The sequence below is a fragment of the Apis laboriosa genome, unplaced genomic scaffold (genome assembly GCF_014066325.1).
Source record: "Apis laboriosa isolate Shangri-la unplaced genomic scaffold, ASM1406632v1 scaffold30_cov140, whole genome shotgun sequence".
NCBI classification, from domain to species: Eukaryota; Metazoa; Arthropoda; class Insecta; order Hymenoptera; family Apidae; genus Apis; species Apis laboriosa.
Window position 1 is genome coordinate 465,258 of NW_025222776.1, and position 25,294 is coordinate 490,551.

The window sequence follows — 25,294 nt, forward strand, 5'->3', positions numbered from 1 at the left end:
TCATATTTTTAGTTAACGCCCAGAAACTACACTAGCGACAACTAACAGTTTTGTAAATATTATCTATTTTCATAGAAAAATTAAAAATTTAATTAAATTAAATAGTAATTTATTATTAATAATTTGAAATTGAAAAATAATCTTTTGATTTTTAAAAATAAAAAAATCTAAAAAATACACATTATTTTTTCTGTATTACATTACCTACATGACTTTGTTATTCACGTTTTAGTTCATATAATTGTTGCTATACGTCAGCACATGTTGTCGCTACTAAACTTTCTATTACATTAATGTCATATGATCAGTTTGTGAATTCATATTGAATTAAAGGGAGTGTCTGAATTTTTATTCTTAGAATTTTAGATATTCTTTAAAATAAAAATGTTGAAATTATTTTTGTGTTTTATAACTGCGTTAGTTACGGGTAACTTTTTTAAATGATATTTCATTTTATATCATTTAATTGTATATTATTTAATTAATTTGCAAAATTAAAATATTTTTATTATATTTAATATTATTATTTTTTATTATTATAGTTACAGCAAGTGGAGATTTTGTAGTTTTACATAGTCCAAATAGTGTTTTATTCAATGGAAATGAAGAAGTGGAACAAAGCTTATTAAAAGAAGTATTAGCTGCTGCATTAGGTTTCACTGTCAAACTGGTGCATTTTTAAATTTTCTTTTATATATTTTTTATTCATTAATAATCGATATTTTAATCCAAATAGTATTAAAAGATTACATTATATTATATATATATATATATATATATAGTATTAAAAAGTTAAATTATATTAAATATAAAATTAAATATAAAATTATATTGCTGCAGATATATTGTGAAATATTTCAAATTTTAATTATATATTATTATTTCCATTATAGAGAGGAATATGGAATGGTATTTCTATCACTGATCCATTCAGACTTCCAGAAGCTGTCGTTGTAGTGGCAATAGAAGGAGTGGATTCTTTAGATATACCAAAAGGAAAAAGATTTCCATTAAATGTTAATGAAGTTGAAGAAACTACATGGCAAGCTCTTAGAGAACGTCTTGAAGAGAGAGATAATGATAATACTTTAGTAAGGATATCTTTAGGTGATGGATTAGATGCTGTAAGTATCATTATAAAATATTAATTTTAACAAAATAAAGTAAGAGTTTTTAATGAAATTATTTATTATTATTTGTTTAATAATTGTTTAATACATTTAATATTTGTATAATATATAAATTAATGAATATTAGTATATTTTCATAAAATCATTAATTATTAAAGTCATTAAAATGTAATAATTAATAAATAAAACAATACAATAATAATTTAATATTTATTGCAAATGTATAATATTATAATATTATAATATTTTGATTATATATATATATATAAATAATTATAATAAAAATAATTTCTATATAATATGAATTCAGTTAGGACAATCTGCACTTGGAGAATTAAAACCTACTCCTATTGATGAAACATCTTTAAGAGCTTTAAGTTTAAGCAAGGAAGAAGATAAAAAGTTTTTGGAAGAAGTTCAATTACTTCATGCTATTGCTAAAAAAGCACCTTCAGCAATTAAACCAGATTCAAAGTCTGATATTTATTGGCTTGTTATATCTGGTTTGCGACCTATTTTTGATGCTTATGGAAGCAATTCAACTACTTCTAGAGAAGCTTTATCATTGCTGAATAATGCTTTGAATGTTATTCATGATGCATTTATTCAAGCTTATGATGGTCAGGTAAGGAATAATTAAAAAATATTTTTAATAATATTTTTAAACTTTAATATTTATTAATGTACATAATAAAATACTATTATGTTATATGTTATTATATTATAATATATACTATTAATATTCTAATTCAGGTACTAATTGTGGCATTTACAAATGATGCAAGTAAAGTACATCATATCCGTTCAGTAACTCTAGAAAGGCAAAAACGGGATACTTCAGATACGGTTTGTATTTAAAACTATATATGATTTATAAAACAAATTTATAACATTATAATTATGAATATCAAAAAAAGAATTAATTCAATACTATATGAAATCCAGATTGATTTTTTTTCATACTTTGCATATTTGTACATATATATACATTAAAATATTAATTTACTTTTAATTTTTTCAATTAAATTAAAAAAAAAATAGATAAATCGTTTGAAAAATATATATTTATATCAATATTTATTACTTTTTATAAAAGTAAATTATTAAATGCAATGTATACTAAATAAGCATAAAAATGTTTTTTGAAAATACACACTTTTATGAATTAGATTTTTTTAATGTAATTTATTCTAATAGTTTTTTTTATTTTTTTAAATTTAAAAAATATCATAACATTGAAAAATTAGTAAAATTAGTAAATTAGTAAAAAATATGTACATATTTTTACAAAAGATTTTTACAAAAGAAAAAATTTTTTTATACTTTTTCTTTTCAAATTAAAACATAATATTTATTTGAAAAATAAAGAGCAAATGGAATTGATAATAATATTTCAAATTTATTTTATTTTTATTCAATTCTTTAATTAAAAATAAATTTTATTTTATTGTATTTTAAAATATATTTATATATATTTATATTTTTTATATTGATTTTAAATCAAGAAAATACATATTATTTAAAAGTATGTATATATTTATATAATAAAATAAGTAAAATAAAAATATATAATTGTGTATATATAAAAAATATATATATATTGTTCAAAATAACTATCATTAACATGAATTATTTTAATACTAATATTAATAATATTTTATAAATTGCAATTATATATTAATTAACTAATATATGTATATTTAATAACTAAAAAATAATGTATCATTTTGAATTGAATTATCATTATTTTCATTGAATCATTTTCATTGTTATATTAATAAAAATTAAAATATAAAAATATGTATTGTGAAAAAACTTAAATTTGTGATTTTTTAGGATATATTGCATTCAATATATTGCATGACAGAAAATTGCAGCTGCTAATATACGTATGTTATGAAACATGATTTTAATCTTCTTTTCTTATTGTCTTCTTTATAGAAAAATTAATTTTAGAAATTAATAATTCATATATAAATTCAAAAATGTGCAAAGTTTGAAGATTATTAAATTAACTTTTTTTTAAATTTTTTAAAAATTATTTTCTAAAAAATTTGAAAAAGATATCTTATAGAAAATGAAAAATTATTATATATTTCCATAGAATTATATAGTAGTTCTAAAATTTAGCAATATAAGTATAGTCTTTTGTATAAGATTTAGCAATGTTGATATTACAAATGTAAATAAATTTGTTTTATATAAATACTAGTCTTATTAAATTTAAGATTTATAAACAATTAGCAAAAGTAATTATTTATTATCATTTAATTAACACTTATGACAATTTAAAAAATTATTATTAATTTTAAATTAAATAAAATAATATTTATATAAAAAATATATTAATGAAACATATAAAATTATATATGAGCATTTGTTAGTTAGTTAACAGATAAATTTAAAAACATTTTTATATATGAAAAATTTTAAACTCTGCATTTTATGTGCATTTGTATTATCAATATTGTTATAATCTGTAATTTTCTATTTAATAAAATAATTTTTTACATTTGTAATGTTTAATATTTTTTAATATAAATATAGCAACCATATGAAGGGATTTGAATAATATATTAGATCTTATAATATATTTGATATATTATATTTTAGCTATTGAAGAAATTGCTGATTAAGGTGGCAGATTGGATCTACATTTCTCTTAAATACTGTACCTATCCCACTTATTTGTTGGGTTGGATATAGTGATAATTTGTTGATAAATATATTAGGTTTATAATATTAGGATATTTTATACCATTTTATAACGTATATTCATTAATATGAATTTATAACAAAATTAATTATGTGATAAAATACATGACTATAACATTATACATCTAAAACTAACTATGTTTTATGTAGAAAGTGAATTTTATGGTAAAAAAATTAAAAATGTCATTAATAAATGTTCTTATTTTATGTGAATAATGAGTATTCACATTGCAAGTTTAATAAAAGTTTCATATATTAGAATTCAATGATTGTGTCTAACACCTATATATTTTATAGGCTAATAAAACTAAAAATATAGGATCTCTTTTGGAAGATAAATGGGTGCACAATAGTACAAAATTTAATAACAACAATAATAATAACTATAATAATAACAATAATAATGCAAAAAAGGTATGTTCATATGTTTGCATGAAAATTTTGTTAAAATTGAAAAAGTAGATTCTTGCATGATTTAAAACATGTTAATAAATTATAAGATAAATAATACAAACAATATTTATAATATATTTATATATAAATATTATATATTTATATATATTTTATGATTTAAAACATATTTTTGATAAATTATCAAAAAATATTTATTATATAATTTTTACAAAATATTCTCAAATATAAATTCAAAATTTATATAGAATATAAATAGAGCATAATATTTAATTTTTTTTTTTTCAAATTACATATATTTCATAGACACTATAGTACTTAATAGTTAGTCCATAAATATTTCTATAAATATTAATTTCTTTTTTTATAAGATTACAAAATTCAGTTTTTAACATTTTTCTATTATTTATATTCAATAACAAATATTAAAATACAATTAATTTATTAGTTATTTATTTTTTTTAATTTTAAAATACTATTACAGGTATTTAATTATACATATGTGTATAATCTTCTAATATAGTATAATTTAATATATTAATATTTTGTTGCATGTTATTTAGCACCAATGACAATTTGTAAGTGATGCATTGATTTTATTAACTTTTCTATAACTTTTCTAAGAAAAAATGAAACTTACCTCATAACGTTATTTTAAAATTTTTTATATTTTAACTAAATTATAATTCATAACATTTTTCATTTTAATTTGTTCTATATATATGAAAATAAATTTCATATTTAATTTTAATTTTGAAAATCAATTCTATAAATTTAAAAATTATTATATTATAATAATTTTCAAGATCATATCATAATATATATCTAAATATAATTATAAAATGTAAAAAAAAAAAAAAAAAAATGTACAAAAAATTGTTGCTGACTTCAAAAATTTAAAAAAAATCAGAACAAGAATATTTATTAAAATTATTTTTAATATTTTTTGCATGTAAAATATTTCTTATGTATTAATATAGTCGTTAATATGAGATTCTACTCACATAATTACTTTTAAATCTTAATTATTCGTTAATTATTCATTGAATATCAGATATAAATTGTGTTTTTACTTACTAATGTGTTTTTGAATTTATTTATTTTATATATATTAATATATTTTGAATAATTTTTTCTTTCTATGAAAATGAATATTACATATTTATGAATAATTGCATGAAAAATTAATAAGATTTATAAAGAATTATTTAATTTACATTCATATATACATATAAATCAAAGATTTTTACATGTACATATCTATTAAACATTTTAGAATTATCATACAATTAAAATGTTATTTAAAAGTTATTGAATATTAGATGTGTTTATGTAAAAAAAATTATACTTTCTTATTATTTAAATTGTATTATTTTATCATAAAATGATTATTTTATCAAAATTTTGAACATTCTTCAAATTTCAATATTCATTCAATAATCGCTATAAATTATTTTCACTCAAAAATTATTATTAATATACATTTTTAGTATTAATATATATAATATATAAATTTTGCCTCAAAAATAAAGAATAACTTTGATGATAATAAAATGTAATGGTAAAATGAAGTTCTTAAATTTTGTTATTATTTTGTATTTCATACTTAGATATATTATTATTGAATGATATTATATTCTATCCTGATATTTTTTTATATTATATTTCTTTAATCCTAATTTAATTTTTTTTCTGTTGATTATCCTTAGACTATAACTGATTTATTATTATGCTCCATTATTCTAGTATTTTTTCTTTTAATCGATCTAAATGAATAAATATTAAATAATAAATCTTACTTTTGAATATTTATAGTTTTTAAGTTAATTTATTTATAATTAGTTTATTAATTGAAAGTATTTTTCATCAATTTTTATATACATATATATTTTATTTTATGATCGAAGAAAAATAATTTTGAATGATTAAATAAGTTCACATTCTTCAAATTTTTTTTTTTTTGTCTTTTTTTTTATAATCGTTAGGCAAATTTTCTTTGCTTGAATTCATTTCTAATGTTTTCTATTTTTTTATTTGAAGAGAATAAACTTATTCTTTTTATCTTTTAAGATCCCAATTCTGGAAATTTATATAAGATAGAAATAGGATTATTAGGGTATCCAATGGATTTTTTAAAAATATTTCAACAACATGATAAATTATAATGACATTAAAAAAAATAATTCTATAATTATTATACTTATATAATTATTAATATTATCATATTTAAGTCATTGAAATGTTTTATTAAAAAAATATGATTTTAATTCGAAAAAATATAATAATATATTAAATATAAAATATAAAATATAATATAATAATATATTATAATAAAAAAGTATAATAATAAATAAAATATATAATATATAAATAAAAGTAAGATTAAAATAATTTAATAAAAATAAATCTTTTCAAAATTTTTGAATATGTTTTTTATTAAAAAAGAATAAATTTCTCGATGTTAATTGAATTTTCACAGTAGTGGTCATAATATATTAAATATTAAGGTAAATAATAAAAAATATAATACAATATTAATACAATATTAAAAATGAATAAAATTTTATTATACTTCTATTTTTATTTTACGTAAAAATGTTCATAATGTGGTTAAATATATTTTATATATCTTGTATTGAAAAATCGACAACTACTGTGACTAAAAATAAATTAAATTTAGATTATTTTGAATTAACATTCAATGTTGTTTACATAATACATAATACATAATACAAATGTTGTTTACATAAACACATATACTTATAGCAAGATGAGCAACCAGAAAACACAAAGATAGAAGCAGAAGAGGAGTTAAAAACTAATAACACTAACATATCCTCCGATGAAACGAACAATTCTACTGCAAATAATGATAATTCTGATCATAGTGGAAACAATGAAAATCAAGATTTGACTAATAAGGAGCATAAAATATATTCCAATACACAAAATATAGGACAGGTATCATAAACCCCTTAACATGCATTCTAAAGTTTTAATTTGTAATTAAGTTACAATTTGAAAATTTATATGCATTTTATCATATCAAAATAAGGATGCTTATTCGAGGAATGTTCCATATACTCCCATTTATTTTAGTAATATGTATACATTTTAACATAAAAATATATATATATTCTTTAGTTTCTAAAATATATATACACACACACACACACACATACATATATATATATATATATATATATATATATATTTTAATATAAAAGTTATATATTTTATTATCAATAGTCGTCTTATTATGGAAAATCAATATGTATAATTTTATATATATATTTTTTTAATTGTATATGATTTTTAATAAGTATTCATGATATAGAATATATTAGATTAATGATATAAATCAAAATAATATAATATAATAATTCATAAAAAATTCAAGTAGAACTTTAGGACATGTTATTAATAATGAATATTACGTGGGTACAAGAATGTAATATATTTTAAAAAAACATCTTTAATAAATTTTTTAATTCTTTTTTTTAATTCTTTAATAAATTTAAATAAACATTCTCATATATTATTACCATGAATGATATTTTAGTGTATTTTTCCAATAACTTACAAAATTTTATTTATTGATACTATTTACTTCTTTTATTTATATAATTTTTAAGTTTATCATTCCATCATGTATATGTATATTGTTATCACTAAAAAAATCTACTCTAAAAATGTAAATTAAAATGTAAATTAATAATCTGTTAAGTTTATTTAATATACATTTAAATTTTATATTTATATATTTAACAACAAAACTAATGTAATTGTTAGATATTACTATAGTGAAACAAAACATATTTTCATTTTTATTTCATATTCTTTTATTATTTTATTTCACATTCTTCTTTTATTTCAGTATCATTATACTGATTGAAATATTTTATTATTATTTACATTCATATCTGTACCACATAACACTGGAAGAAAGACATAAAACATTTTACATGATGATAACGTAATGAATGTAAATAATCGAATGTAATCGTTAAAGTAAAGGATGTATGTGGTTTCAGTTTGTAAAGATTATTATTACGCTTGCATAAAGCTTTAGAATGCATTGTCTTTTTTAGAATGCTTGTTGCCAATAATGTATTTTATGTAAATATATATTTAATTATATTTTATTTTGTATTTAGTACATGCTTCTATATTTATCAATTTTTTGCCATTTGTTTATTATCTAATTTTTAAATAGTATATAAGGCAAGTTAGATATTTGAATGTTGATTTTTTTTATTTTAAGCTTGAACAATTTATATATTACAGATATAAATTGTTACGTATAAATTTAAACAATCCGTACATGGTAATAATTTACTTAGTTTAATAATTTTTAATTATTTTTTTTACATTTTTAGAAAACTTTTAAAAAAATTTATTTCTATATGCAACAAAAAAAATTGAAAATCTTTTGAAAATTTTTAAGTAAAATTTTTAATATTTTTTGTATAGGAATTGAAAAAAATTGAATAATATATAAAAAAAATAATACAAGTATATATAATTGTTAGAATAAATAATTTCTATTGTGAAATTTAATTATTAAATTTTTCTTATTTTATTTTGTTTGACAATGTGTTCAATATTTTTTAAAATCTATACATAATTAAAAAATGTTTTATTGAAAAATATCCAGTTGATCTTCAATATTATGTTTATAATTAACATAAAAATTATAGCATTTTGATGTTTTCTTTAAATTATATTAACTTTTATTATAAAACATTTTCTCATATAATGGACTTTATAAATATTCAAGTTAAATGATTACAAATTAAATAATTATTAAACTTTATTAATTAATTAAATTTTGTTAATAACACTTCTTAATTATTTTTTAATAATAATTTTATCATGGATGAAAGATCAATGCGATTATTTGGTAAGATGCATGATTTTATATAATGAAAAAATGTAATACTTTTTAACACGTTTTGTGCCGTTTGTATTTTAAATTTAAATGAAAGTTATAGAAAATTTAACTAGAAAAAAAAAATCACTTTGAATTTCATTAAATTTCTGATATTTCCATTTTCTTTTATATCTTTATTTGGATAATATAGTATATAATTATTTATCTAATAAAAATTTTACTTTCATCAACTGTAATGTGTTTTACATGATTCAGTAAGTAATGAAACATGGCACGAAATGTATTATAGAAATAAATAAATATTATTTAAGAAATATAAATAAAATTAAATAATTATCCTAATTTTTATTTAAATAGGTACATAAATCTTTTATGAAAATATTACATCAATTGCTGATATTACATAATATAATAAATGCAACTTAACGAGTTCATTAAATTGGATTTTTACAATTTTATTGTTGTAATAGAATATAATATTTTATATACCGAGCCTTTTGTTTCAGGTATACAATCTTTCAAAAAAATATTCAGAAGATTATCCTGTCATCTTTAACATATTCTTATGGTTTGGAGTTGTTTTTGTCTTTTCGCTTCTTGCTATTTGCAGTACGTAATTTTTATTATTATATTATTTTCAATAATATAATAGTATAGCATTGTTCTAATTTTTATTTGTTTATTGATAAAACAGTTGCCATTTCACAAATGGATCCAGGACGAGATTCTATAATATACAGAATGACTTCTAATCGTATGAAGAAAGACAATTAAATGTAAATATAAATTAATATTATTCAAGTAAAAAAATATTCTTCACTCTTATATAATGCATTTTATTTCATCAGTTTTGTTTAAAAAAATATGTAAAATTCCATCTCAGATCATTGAAATGATCTTTTTTATATGTAGAAATACAATGAATCATTATCATATATAAACTACTTGTAAACAATCAATCATTTATTATCAATTGTAAAATATAATGTAAACAATTATTTACTTATTTTATTTTTTTTGTTAAATGTTATATAAAATAAATAACTAAAATTGTATCTCTCTCTATATATATATAACAATATATATACAAAAATGTTTAGATTAAATTAAATCTGTTATAAGCGAGTACAAATAATAACGAAATATATATTCAAATGTGAAATTATAGAAAATAAAGTTATCAAAATTAAGCTAACATTTTGTTAGCTAAGTTAATTTCTTTAAACAGATGTTAATGTAATTGTAAATTTGATTATATTATGTTATGTAAAACTATAAATATGGACATGTGCATATACATTTTTATATTGAAGATTTATACATATTAAGATATATTGAATTAAAATAACAAAGATTTTTTTCTTTTTAAAAGAACTTGTAATCAAAAATCTTGATCAGATAATACTGAATAATATCAGATTTTCTGTTAATTAATATCCATGAATCATAAAAATCAAGTTATTATATGATAGAATAATCTTTTTTTTTCATATTAAATCTGAATAAAATCAATTACATATGATTATCACAAAAAAATTAATAATAAATATTATGCTATATTATATAAAAAATAATATTATATAAATTTAGCGCGTATTTATAAAATTATTTTGTAATTAAAATTGATTAATATATATGAGTATGAGATCGTCTTTATATTCATTTTCAATTTTTCAATTTTATTAATTCAATAATAGTTTTCTCTCCTTTATAAACTTAAAAAATTATAAAAATATAAAATATAAATTAAAACGTATGTTTTCGTTAATGTAGATACAATTTATCCTATATAGTTATGTATAGTTATTAATATAATATTTCCTATAAAAATATTATATTAATAATTATACATAACTATATATATATATATATATATAAACAATGATATATTATAAATTAATATACATAAAAATAATAATAGATAAATAAAATATTCTATGAAATTTTCTTTTTTAAATAATCAAATATTTGTTGCAAGTTAATACTATTTCAGTGTAGTTTAAAATTCAATTTTTTTTTTCTTTTATTAATCAATAATGAATGAAAATTGTAGAATAATTTTTTTTTGAAAATAGTTATATAATTGTTAAAATTACAATATATAATGAATGTTTATGGCATATTTTTTTCAAAACAATATTTTTCAATTATTCATTTATTAATTAAAAAATAATTATTTCAAATTTTACATATATATATATATATATATATATATATATATATATGTATACGAATTGAAATAATGAACAAATATAGATATATATCTTAATTAAAAAATCGGAATGTTTAAATATTTCATTTTAAGTAATATTACAAAATGTTTAAAAATATATTTATTTTAAAATAATTAAACATTTATTTATTTAAATATTTTTTAGAATTGTTTTTTTTTTCAAGATCACCCTCACTTCTCATAAGAAAACATATACACTTTTATCGTATCATATATATCGTGAGAAAAATATTTTAAAAGCCATTTTTTCAAGGTCACTTTGCTTTTTCTTATCATATCTTCTATTATTATCATTATCTTTAAAATGCAGTTAAATACATTTTAACTTATAAATGTATGATATTCTTACAAAAAAATATTAATAATTAAATTTTTTAAATTAGAAATATGATAATGAAATTTTGAAACAAAGTATATAATGATTAAATTTTACTTTATTAAGAAAAAGAATTAAATAAATAAAAAAATATATTATTAACATTTTATTAATTAATCTGCAATCAATATGTAAAGATTTTATTTATATAATTTTTATATGTATGATTTTATATAATTTTTATTTTAATATTTTTAATTAAATCAGTAATTTAAAATAAATGTATTTTATTTTATTTATTACAATATTATTACATATTATATTTTATTACATATTCAAATTGAAATTATGATTTTGAAAAAACAAATTTCATTTATTTTTATTTTTTATTAATAATAATATGTTTATATATAAATAATAATAAAAATGAGAAAATGAATGATAGATAATCATAAAGAAATATTTAATAAGATATTTAATATTTTAATTTTCATAAATAGTTTAATTAAATCATTATAAAGAATATTCGCAATAATCTTTATTAGTAATCGTATAAATTATATCGTATAATTTATACAAGATAAATATATATTATCAAATATAAAAAAATAAATGATATTTTGCTTATCTTTAAAAATACTTTTTTGTTATTTCTATATGTACTCTATTCTTATGATACATATAAAAATAAATCACTATTTAATTGTTTATAATTTCATTTAATTAATGTATATAATATTCTATATCAAATATATTTATATTTGAAGATTTTAAGAAATATATATATTTACTTTTTATTCTATTTATAACGATTTCAATGTTTCATTTTCACGAATTAAGTTAATATTAATTTATAATCATATTAAATATATTTATAATCATATTAAATGTGAATCTTTATCATTTGAAAAAGTTAAAATATTTATAATCACACCAAATATTGGAAAAATATAATAAATTATATTACAACGTGAAAAACAGAGGTTACCTTGTACCTCTTTACTGCAAGTTCTTAAAGGTTTATCCCACCTTCACTATCCCCACTCAAATATACCTTTAGTTCCCCACCAAACTACGCACTATTATTACAGGAAAGAACGAACAGCAGTAGTTTCTGTCATTTACGTTAAATCCGGCTTGATGTATGTAGGGTAGTGATTGATTTCCGAAGTTTCTGTCGCATGCGTTAAGTTTTATTATTTAAGTTATAGCAGTTGTTCACCACGTGACTTGTGATTATTAAGATTATTATTCGATAATGAAACTTTAACATTTTGTGAAAATACTTGTTATTTAAATGAACAATACATGTTGTATAGAATAATTCGTGTTTCTTTTTTTTTTCGTTCTTTATATCTATTTCTGGTTTTTTTGGTTTCTCTGTTTTTCTCTTCCTTACTTAGGAAGATACAACTGTCTGTGGATAAGGTGATTTTTTCAAATATAAATATTTAGAGTTATTATGTTATTATGTGAATTATTTTTGCATATTGAATTATTATTAATTTCTTTCACACAATTAAAAAAAAATACGAATATTTTCATGTGTAAATATTGTCGTTATATGTATAACATATATCAATTCAAATAATTAATAAACATTGACTGTATATATATATATATATATTGCATGAATAGAAAATAAACGAAGGAAAATAAACAAAATAGTACAAATTATGTTTTAAAATATTAAAAATTAAATATTCAAAAGCATTATTGCATATATAATGTATATAAAAATATTATATTACATAAAATAGCAAATGACAAAAGAAGATAATAAACATATCAGTTGTTTACAAAACAATAATTCAAGTTTCAGAAATAATACAAATTAAAATTGAGATTTGAATAAATTGTTGTTTATAACATATTTTATCTTTGAATTATTTAATTTAGTAAAAAATTATAATAATAATAAAAGAAAAAAAAATCGTTTTAAAAAGATGTTAAAGACTTAATAAAAAGAAAAGAAATTGAAAAAAAATCATTGATAAAGATTGTGATTATATATTATATAGCACAATAAATTAAAAAATGTTTTTTAGAAAGGGGTATTAAAAAAGCACAAAAGAAGTACATATTTTTTATTCTGTAATTGTACTTCCGTTTTTTTTTTGTCTGTATTCTTATTACATTCGTTCTTTGATGCTTGATTTCAACAGGAGTTTTCACAAAAAAATACAAAGCTCAACATATTATATAAAATAACCATAGTTATTGCCAGCACGCAAACATGATCTATAAGGAAAATGTGCGTGCATTTCAAGAAATTGCTACATCTACAACAAAACTGTCATCTACAACAAAACACCTGTGCTGGCTGTCTATATCGTCAAGAAGCCGGAAAATCAGCATTCGTAACTTTGGCTTTACGTAACACTGTCTGCTACGTCTAGATTCAAGGTTATCTTATGGCCCATAGGAAACATTATTTCTAATGTGCCTGGGATTATAATATAATGATAAAAACCTTGATTAATAGTTGATAGCTTTTATTATACCAATTACAAATTTAAATACAAATCAAAGAATAAATTATAAAGATATTATTTAATTAAAACAGAGAATAACTGAATATGAATTTGTGATGTTAAAAGAACATTAAGAAATATGTGCTTAAATTTATTTATTCTTATGACAATTCTGCATAAATAAGTATTTAATTATATATTATACTTTGATTCTAACATGACGTCATCTTGAACAATTAAAAAAAAAATTTTATTGTTATATGTATATAATTTTGAGCATTTTATGCTTTTAAATCTTGATATATAAAATAATTGAAATAATGAAACAAATTATTCGAAACAACAAAGACAATTTATAGGCTACAGCAATTTGTAGTTACATGTGAAGTCAAAAACAAAAAATTATCAAGAATAATCACGTTTGATCATTTCATACGTGGAATACATACATGTTTACAATTCAGTGAACACCTAATTGTGTAGCAATGAGTGTGAAAATTGTTGTCAGTGTGACGGAAATTGCAGACATGAGTTCTAAGGATCGTTATGTCATCGAAGGGATAGGTAAGTCAGTATTCAAAACAAAAATTATTATATTAGATATTTTTCTAATAATATTAATATTAAATATACGGCATTCTCTAATTTTTGAAATAAGATCATTATTTATCATCATTTATTATTAACTTTTCCATCAAAATTAAAAATAAATGATAATTAATAATATATAAAATATGTAAAATAATATTATTTATTATTTAAAGTTTTAAAAGTGAAATTATAATCATGAAACTAAAAAATGTATTTACAATAATAAACTAAATAATGCTTAAATTTTATTAATATTTAAGAACTATTTCAATTATTTTTACAAATATATCCGATTAAAATCTCAAAAATATATAATATATATTATATATATTATATATAATATATTATATTAATATATATAATAATATATATAATATATTATATATATATTATATAATATATTATATTAATATATATCAATATATATATATATATATATAATATATATAATATATATAATGAATTAAAATCTCAAAAAATATATAAAAATTAAAATATGATGACATATTAAATCTTTCAATTTGAACTTAAGTGAAATATAAATGCAAAAATATTTTGTACAAATTTTTCAATTTATCATGTAAGATATATGTATGTCTGATATACATTTATAGGAAATTCAATCTTTATGCACACATGACGCGTCCATGATCACATTTTGATGGTAGTTTAATTAGTTTTCAATTACAATAAAATTCCCATAATCTGACATCCAATAATCTGATAATACAAATCTGGTTCATAATACGAACCATAATCATAATCATATTTTATAAACATTATTCGCCAATCATCACAACTGTTATTTTATATTATATATTTATATAATTGTACCTGATAATTCGAATTTCAAAAACTAAAATCTGCAAATTATAAAAGTTTCATTTTACTGAAGTTTATCGAGGATTTCGGGTAAAAAATTTAACAAATGAAAATTCGATATTTTATATTTTTTTTATTTTTTATCGAAATAATATAATTGTATAATATAATATAATATATATAATATAATATAATAATATAATTGATTCAAGTTTGTAAATGTAATTTTCAAGTACGATAATTATAATAGTTGAAAGAAAGGAAAGTATCCAATAATCGATTATTGATTTGCAACACATAATTAATTCAAGTTATAGAACCACCGGTGATAAAAGCTTGATTTATGGAAGTAAACTTTGAATTGCAAAGGTAAAATAACATACATACCTAAATGTATAGCAAATAATTTGAGTTAAGTTTATCTTTGTGTGATTTTATATAATTGAATGAATAAAATTTTAATCTTAAAAATTTTCAAAAGATTTAACAATATTATATTTATATATTTATATTCTGTATTAAATTATAGAAATTAATTAAAAAATTTTATCAAGAATATTTATTATATTAATCATAATTATATTTTCTTATTTTTCATACAAGAAATATCATATTAAAATATAAGTTTAATAATCCTGTATGGCATTTTTTAGTATACTTTTGAGTTGCGATAAAGATATCATTACTGCTATTTTTTTATGATTTTTTATATTATTTATTTATTTTAATAACATAATTATGTTTATAAAACTATAAGAATAATTTTCTTAATAATTAATTCAAAAGTGCTATTTCATAACAATAAAAGCGTATTAATTTTTTAATTTATCTTATAAAAGAAACAGAAAGATTTTATATTATTTAAATATTATAAAAGATGATTTCAAATTATTATAAACTGATTTCAAACACATTTAATATTCTAAAAAAGTATTTTCAAACAAAGTTGGAAATAGCATTTTAAATTATTGGAATTCTACTGTATTAATTTTATTTTGTTCTCTTTGATAATAAGTTATGCATATAATCGATATGTATTTTTTTTATGTTTGATATATTGTTATTAACAATTAAATGAATATAATACATACTATATTTTTTTTAATAATTCATTTACAAACAAATAAGATAAATATCAAATTATTTTTTTATTATACACTGTTTCAAAAACAATAATTTTTAACATTTTATAATTATTTTATAAGAGAAAAATTATTTAATTTTATTAATATTGATATATTATAATTATTAATATATATTAATATTAACTTATAAGTTAAGTCACATTTTTTGAATATTTTTTTTAATTTTCATGAAATTTAATTTATTTTTTTATTATATCATGAAAGTTAATTAATACCATTATTTATATTTTTCATATTTTTTACTTAATTCTGTTATAATAACAAGTATAGTAATTAACATAGAATAATAATAAAAATAAAATTTTTATAATATTATATAAAATAATTATATAATATTTAAAAAGAAGAAAAAGAAAATTGATTATTTAAATCTACTTATTGTATATTTTTAAAATATACAATATATTTTAAAATATAAATATAAATATTTTTACATAAAGAAATTTTATGATATTAATTTACATGAATGAATTTATTTCTTCATATTTTAATTAGATGAATACATATTATCATGCATTATTACGAGATATAAATAACTAAATCTAGATTTTTATTTTATAATTAATAGATATTAATAGATATCTCTAATTAATAGATATTAATTATATTATTATTATTAGTTACAATTAATAAAAATCACTTCTTTTTATAAAAATTATTTATTTGATCAGATAAAATAGATATAAAAATTCTTAAAACTTATTTAAAAATATTGATATATAATATTAAAGTTAAAATATTGATATATTATGTATATCTTACTATGAATATTTTAATATATTATTGCAACAATAGTAACAAAATATTGCGTCTTTAAGAATCTATTAAAAATTGTTTTGTAAAATATAATTTTTTTTTTGTTTTTATTTAGAAGAAATGTAAAAGAATTTATTGAATATTCAAATCTTATAAAAAAATTAATCTTTTATATTATTTTTTAGATTACTTCTTATTTTAAGTTAAAATATAATTAATATAAAATTAATATATTTTTTTTCTAGAATTTGTAAATTTAGATATTAATATATTAACGTATTTGAAATTTAGATTTGTATGTATCTTTTATATAGACTTCTCAAAATCGTGTGATGAAATTTGGATTATCTAAATTACTATTGATAAAATAGCATATTATTTTTTATGTGTAATAAATTTCTATAGCTGGTAATAACATTTAAATGTTCAATAGTTAATAACTTTGTTATCATTCAGAAAATCTTTTTCTTTCAAAAAATTTATTAATATATAAAAATATTTATATCATTAATATATGATAAAAATTCATTTATATATGTTATTATAGTTACATTTAGATTTAGATTAATTCTAAAAAGATATAACTGTTTAATTTTATTATATATACATACAAAAAATTTAATTTACATATATATATATATATATATATATATATATGTATTTGCGTTCATAATAGAAATATAAAAAATTGTTATTGTTAATCGCTTTTGTTATAATATAAAAATAATAAATTATTTTTACTTAACTATATTTATATTGTGATTTTTTTCTAATAATTTTGAAGTAAACTATGTATTTCAATTGAATATTAAATAAAACAATACAGTTAAGTAAATATATTAAAAAGAACAATCGATTATTTTATAACAAAATAGAAAGACTAAATCATAAAATAAATTCGAAAAAATCTATGTTATTTTATAAAAATATAAAAATATAAAAGATATATAATAATAATAATAAAAAAAGAATTTTTTATGTATTTTCATAAGAAATAATTTTGTTAAATTAAACTGAATATTAATTGTTTATTGTATTGTAGATAAATTTTCTGGAAATTAAAATACTAAAAATAATTTTTTTACTTCATATTATATGTATTTTCAATAAATATTCTTCATCTTATATTGAGTCCATTATATCCATTTTATCCATCATATTCATCATACTTAATTTTAAGTCCTTTAATCAGCAAAATTTCTTCTTGAGTATTATAATTTTCTCTTTAATATAATTCTCTAAGTACATTATTCTTTCTTATTGAACTCACTGAATACACAATTATTGAATTGTTTATATTAATAGATTGAATTAGAAATAAGATATATTATATAAATTCTAGATTTATGTATTAGTAATTTTTATTTTAATCATATTTTTAATCATATCTGTTTACATTTTAAAATAAAATTTTGAAATTAGAATATCGTTAACGAGATATATTCTATTTTTTATAAAAATATTTTTTCTCTATGAAATAATAAATTCGTTAATTATCAAAATCGATAAAAAATAAATAGCATTTTTCAATTATATGGAACGAGTGGCGTGTAATATCCGACCGGAACTGGTTTGGCACGAATGGAAACGTTTCAGTATACGCATATATAACATTTGGTTCGATAAAAAGAAAAAATAACTTTCGAGGACCTTCGTTCGTAAAAAAATCTTCCGCATGGAAACGCAAGTTACTTACATATCTCATCGAAGATCAACACTTATTCTGCAAACAATGGGCTTGTATGCTTTTACATGTCATACTTATTACTATATATATTATAATATATCTCATATTTTATATTATCCATATTATTTTATATGTTACACATATTATATATAATATAATATATATTATTTTATTAATTTACATATTATATTATTAATTTTTATACATTAATTTTTATATTATAATATAAAAACTATTAATATTGTCTAAAAAATATTTAAACTATATTAGTACAAAAATTTATACTATATTATATGAGTTATTTAAAAAATATTTTTTTGTTACACTTTTATTTCTTTTATTTTTATGTGCACTATGTTATTTTTAATTATGTATTTGCAAATTTCTTCGTTTTTAACTTATATTACATTATGTTTTTTTCACATTTTTAATTTTTTATGTAATTATATACGATACATGCAAATTTTTTTGACATCGTAATAATTTTATTTTCTTTTTCATATTATTTTTATGTCGCTTTGTTTAATAGAAAAAAATTGCTCAAAATATAGTATGATCTACAAATGAATAATTTTTAATTATATTTCTTTAAATTTCAAAAACATGTTTACATGATCTATTATTCAGCTTTATATCCTGGATAAATTATTCGGTCTAAATGATTCTCTTTTAGATGATTCACACCTCATTTGTAATTCTAATTTTTGAAATCATTTTTTTCTTATGCAATATTAAGTGAAATGGAACACAATTTATTTAATGAAATAAAGAATGAAGTGATTACAATTGATTATTTCCAATAATTATTTATTATTGTACAATAATTATGATGTTGCAAAAAGTAAAATTCAATGTGATAAATGATATTTCATGAGTAAGCAAAAACTTTATTACATATAATTCTAATCTTAACATTACATATTGTGATTTGATATAATGAATCATTTGATATATAATAAATTACAACAGGACTAAAAGTTATAAGAATTGGTTTATTTTTCTTAAACTATATATTCTTATGTATCTTATGTATACATATATAAGTAAGTAATGTACGTCATCTTATTAGCTAATCACGTGTACCATTCATGCACAATAGTCATGAGCATACTTATGACTGTTGATTTTTCATCTTGCATATTTTTTTTACATGTTCCATGAAATGAATTCATACTTATGACTATATAAGATTAATATTAAAAATATCGTATATTATATTTAAAATAAAAGTAAATTCCTTGAATGAATTTAAATAATTGGTTTCCTGAAATTAATAATATTTAATATCAATGATATTTAATATTTCTGTGAATCATGCGCAACAAGATTCTTTTTTAATCAGATTTTAAGAAATAAGCTAAGAAAAAAAATTTTGAAATGAATATATTAATATTTAATATTTTTTACACATAAAATAGTATTTTTTACACATAAAAAATTTTTCAAAATGATAAAATAGTAAATATATTTAAGAATTTGAGAGTCATAAATTATTCATTCATAAAAATAAAAGTTTTATATGTTTCTTGTAAATTTTTTAAAATATTTTAATGGCTTTAATGATTAGTATTAAGAATTATTGCATTTAATCTAGCACTCAAATTAAAGATAATTCATAACAGGTAATATTTTTGTATATTTATATTGTTTATAACTTCTATGTTGTAAAATTTCTCTGTCAGTAAGAATACAATGATAATAATGGAAGTGACATAGCTAATAATTTAAAATAATTATTTAAAATAATTGTTTTCTAAATTTTTTTTTACATAAAATAATTTTACATAAAAATATAGAATATATAATATAGAATATAATATATATATATAGAATATAAAATATAGAATAAAGAATATTGCCATATGCAATTAATTATATTCTTTAATTATATTCATATATATGAACTTTCATTAAAATCAAAATTTTCGGACTCTTTATAAAATAAAGATAAATATTCCAATATTTTAAAATCACAGCAATTTTTCTTCAATTAAGAATTTTCCTACTATAAATGATTTTCTTTGAAATGTAATAAAATGACTGTAATCACTTTCAAAAATTAATAAAATTTGTATTAATTAATTATAAATATTATTTTTTTTTTTATAATTTCTTGTAATAGCAAAAGAAAAGTTTCTAAGACTCTACTCTATAAAAGCGTACATATTAAAATGAAGAAATAATATCAGCAACTTCCAAAAAAGTTTTCATGATTTTTTTTTAGATTGTGACTCCGTAATTACTGCTTTAGAAAATAAGAATATTACTTTTAAAAAAATTGCAAAAACAAAATGCAAAAATATTTTGAACAAAACATAATAAATACTTACATAATAAATAACATGTGATATATAATCTTATGTTGTTATTTTTCCCATATTTCGTTTCTCTTGATTATAGTACTGTAAATTTGGAATATAGTATGAAATGTCAACTACGAAAGTCAGATGATATTATATTCCCGAATTAATACGATAAGAAATGCAAATATTTTGTGCATGCATATGATAGACAAAGAATTTAATTCAGGGCAAATTGAAATTGAAAAAAATAATCTCTTTCGAAATATAATTTGAATTTTAAAAATACTTATTTATCGAATTTAATGTTGTTTATTCAGAAACATATCTATTTACAGATACTAACATTAATGATATGATAAAAATGTTTTTATATAGTATACATTATATTATTATAAATAATATTATTGAAAAATTATTAGAAATTATTTATTGAAAAATATTTATATTATTACAATAAATATTTTAAAAAAGCTTATATAAAGAAAATACTTAAAAAGCTTATATTCTTCTTTTTTATGCTTATATTTATATGTTTCCAAATATATTTTATAAAATATTATAATTTCAGAAACAAATAAAAAAAATTTTTCAAAATAATTATTATAACGATAATATCAATTTAAATTTTTTTTTTTACAATTTTTGAATTTTTTTTTTATCTTATATCGAAATCTCATTTCCATGTTAATATCACTATTACTACTACTTATAATATTATTATTATTATAATAATTTCACTATTATTAAATTTATAGCAATATAATAATTTTTATAACAATAATATTTTCACATTTAATGTATCATTTCTTAACAATGTCGATTTCATTTATATTTGTTTTAAAAATCTTAACATTATTTTCCAAGAGTTTGCATTTCTTTTGCCAAATGACATTGAAAGATTTTTTTTATCTAAGCAGAGCAATTTACATATTAATGCTGCTCTATATCAGGCAATATAAGTTGAGCAATACGAATAACGATAATCTGACAGCTTTAGATATTGGATGTTCATAATCTGTTGAGGATTTTGATATAAGATAAGATAACCGAATAAAATAATTAGATTTTATAAATTTATGTTTGATTTAAATAAAGAATAAACGTTTTATTTTCTTTATTTCTGTAAAATAGAAATTGTTTCATATTTATTTATTGATGATATTAAGACAAATAAAATATTATAAAATAATATATGTGTAAGAAGATGTGGCAAATATAAAATATAAAATGTTAATTGAAAATGCTTAAATAGAAATAGAAATCATGTCTATTTCTCAACACGATACATACATATAGAGTCATAATTTAAATTGAAAATATTTATGAAGTAAAATTATGTGATTAAGTAGAAGTTTCGAAATTTTTTTACTTTTATATGTACTTTTTGAGAAATTTTGAAGAATAGAATTTTGATTTTTTTTTTAACTATCGAAATTCAGTTTAAAAATCATATGCATGTAAAATAAATTTTTAATAACAATCTAAAAATAATTTAGATTAAATTCAAATTAAATCATAATTTTGGCCAAATTATTGTATTTTATATAAACAAATTATCAGAACAAAGAACATGTGCTGTACATCTGTACAGCTTTAAATCGCTCCGTTTAAATAATCATCATCTATATGTATTTAATAATTTGATCCATTCGGACTATGAATGACGCACAATATAATGTCAAAGTATAATACGAACATTTAAATTTTTATTTTATTATTAAATTCATTAAATTTTACATATATGTAACTTTAAAATCATGAATTTTGACAATTAAAATTTATATTATCGAATCTATTTCAATTCTATTTCAATAAATACATTAAAATTAATCAGGAAAAAAATTCTTAGCATTCCAAAGTAAAATTTAACTTATTTAAATTAATATTCTCATAAGGGATTATAAAAATTTTAAGATGCAAACATGGAAAAAAACATATACCTGCATACACCTGCACATACCTGCATAAAAATTAAAAATAAATAATTTCTAATAAACATTTTACAAATAAATTTTTTTATTATTTTTAATTTAATTTAAGAATAAAAATCAATCAATATTTATTATATATATTTGTTATATATAGATAGATATATTATATAGTATAATAGACATATAATTTTAAAATAGATTTAAAAAATTTTATTTTTAAAAATAACAACATTACTATTATATTAAAACCAAATAATTTTGAAATATTTTTAAAAGAGAAATCAATTAATATTTAAATCATTTATTTTAATTTAAAAATTTTAACAAATATTATTCTCATTTTTATAAATTATTATGAATAAAAATTGATTTCATTGCATCTTATGTTTAATATATTTAATTTTAAACAAAACTGAAATAAAAATATATTTTAAACTGATCCTTTTCAAAATATAAATATTTTAATATTATTTTTTATTAAGTTACAAATGAATTAATGTGTAAAAAAGATGATATTTGATTTTTCCAGGCGTATTGAAAAAATTCATACATTATATAATACATAATATATAATAACATTAATATATACAAAAGAATTTCATCTTACGACATTCCATATTTTCAATCATTTCAAAAATATAGCCTTATATCTAACAGCTAATAGAATACAATGAATATTTATAACATATGTTTGATATATCTTATCATTTAGCTATTTATTTTATACATAATTAATATATATTATTTTAATAGATTATTATATGTCTCATACATTTAGTATTATCTACTATTTGATGGAAAGATCTATCATTAAAATCGATATCTGTTTAATCTTTCGTCTAATTTAATATACGATAAGTTATCTTAGCTATTCTATTGGTCTTTTGTTATCAGCCACAAACTATTCGTTTGGTCGCCATACTGCCATTAACATTACGTCTAAGAATTATTTTGAAACAGTTTCAATTTCGACAGAAGAATGTAATAGAATAAATAATAGAAAATGAAGAAAGTATATAATTGGAAAAGAAGTTAGTCTATTTTCTGTTTTTTTGTTATTATTATTTATTTTATATTATTTATTTTCTTTTTTATTATAAAGATATGAACAATATGATTTACTGTAAAACTAAAAAAAACTATAATAAATAAAGTCTATCGATATTTATTTCATTTTTAAAAAATTAACTTAGAATTTCAAGTTTTAGAAATTTATATAAAGATTCAAATTAGATCAGTAGATCGATAATTCTCTAAATAGATTTTTTAAAATTTGTTATTTTAGGTTAAATTAAATTGTAGCATTCTAAGTTAAATTGTTCAAAATAATTTAAATTACGCTAAAAATATCGTTAATAATTATTTTAAAAAATAAATAATTTTAAATAATAATTTTAAAAAAGTTTGAAATAATTAAAACAATATTTAAACAATTCAAAACAAAAAAATTTCTCAAAAAAAAAAAAATTTGAAAATAATCAATTATACAGAACTCAAATTAATTTAAGAATTAAGACTATTAGTTTTTGCGCGAAAATTAAAAATTTTTCAAAAAATGAATTAAATAGTTAGTTTTCAAATAACTCTTATAATATTTTTTCTAAAATTTTTGCACTTAATTTACATTTTTTGTATAAAATTTTATTTATTTTTATGTATTACAATAGATAAATACGTATATTTCAATAAAGTATGTAATCTATAATTTATATTTATTGAATTATATAACTTATATATATTTATATATATTATTATATTATTATATTTATTGAATTATATAACTTATACATGATATAGCAAAATATTTATCAATATATGAATAAAAAAATATTAGAAAAAACATAAAAAGAATATAAAAAAAATAAAAAAAGATTTTTATTTTATTT

At 17.3% G+C, this 25,294-nt stretch overlaps 2 protein-coding genes across 4 annotated transcripts in view; both read left to right on the forward strand.

The window, feature by feature from the left end:
* The first annotated feature begins 288 nt into the window (after positions 1 to 288).
* Positions 289 to 9,975, forward strand: LOC122714463 (ATPase H(+)-transporting accessory protein 2). Of its 2 annotated transcripts, XM_043935807.1 has the most exons (9): positions 289 to 427; positions 543 to 670; positions 894 to 1,124; positions 1,441 to 1,755; positions 1,884 to 1,976; positions 4,143 to 4,259; positions 7,023 to 7,217; positions 9,657 to 9,759; positions 9,845 to 9,975. In XM_043935807.1, the coding sequence occupies exons 1-9, from the start codon at positions 385 to 387 to the stop codon at positions 9,922 to 9,924; spliced, it is 1,305 nt and encodes a 434-aa protein (XP_043791742.1). In that variant the 5' UTR covers positions 289 to 384; the 3' UTR covers positions 9,925 to 9,975. The 2 variants fall into 2 exon arrangements, with proteins under 2 accessions (XP_043791742.1, XP_043791743.1); XM_043935808.1 differs by lacking the exon at positions 4,143 to 4,259.
* A 4,421-nt stretch (positions 9,976 to 14,396) lies between these two features.
* The window catches only part of LOC122714459, a 76,323-nt gene continuing 65,425 nt past the window's right edge, over positions 14,397 to 25,294 (forward strand). Inside the window, exon 1 of one of the 2 annotated variants that reach the window (XM_043935796.1) lies at positions 14,397 to 14,737. In XM_043935796.1, coding sequence (XP_043791731.1) covers positions 14,659 to 14,737 — 79 coding nt within the window. In that variant the 5' untranslated portion in view covers positions 14,397 to 14,658. The remainder of the gene's footprint in view (positions 14,738 to 25,294) is intronic. The other variant, XM_043935797.1, reaches the window with a different exon arrangement.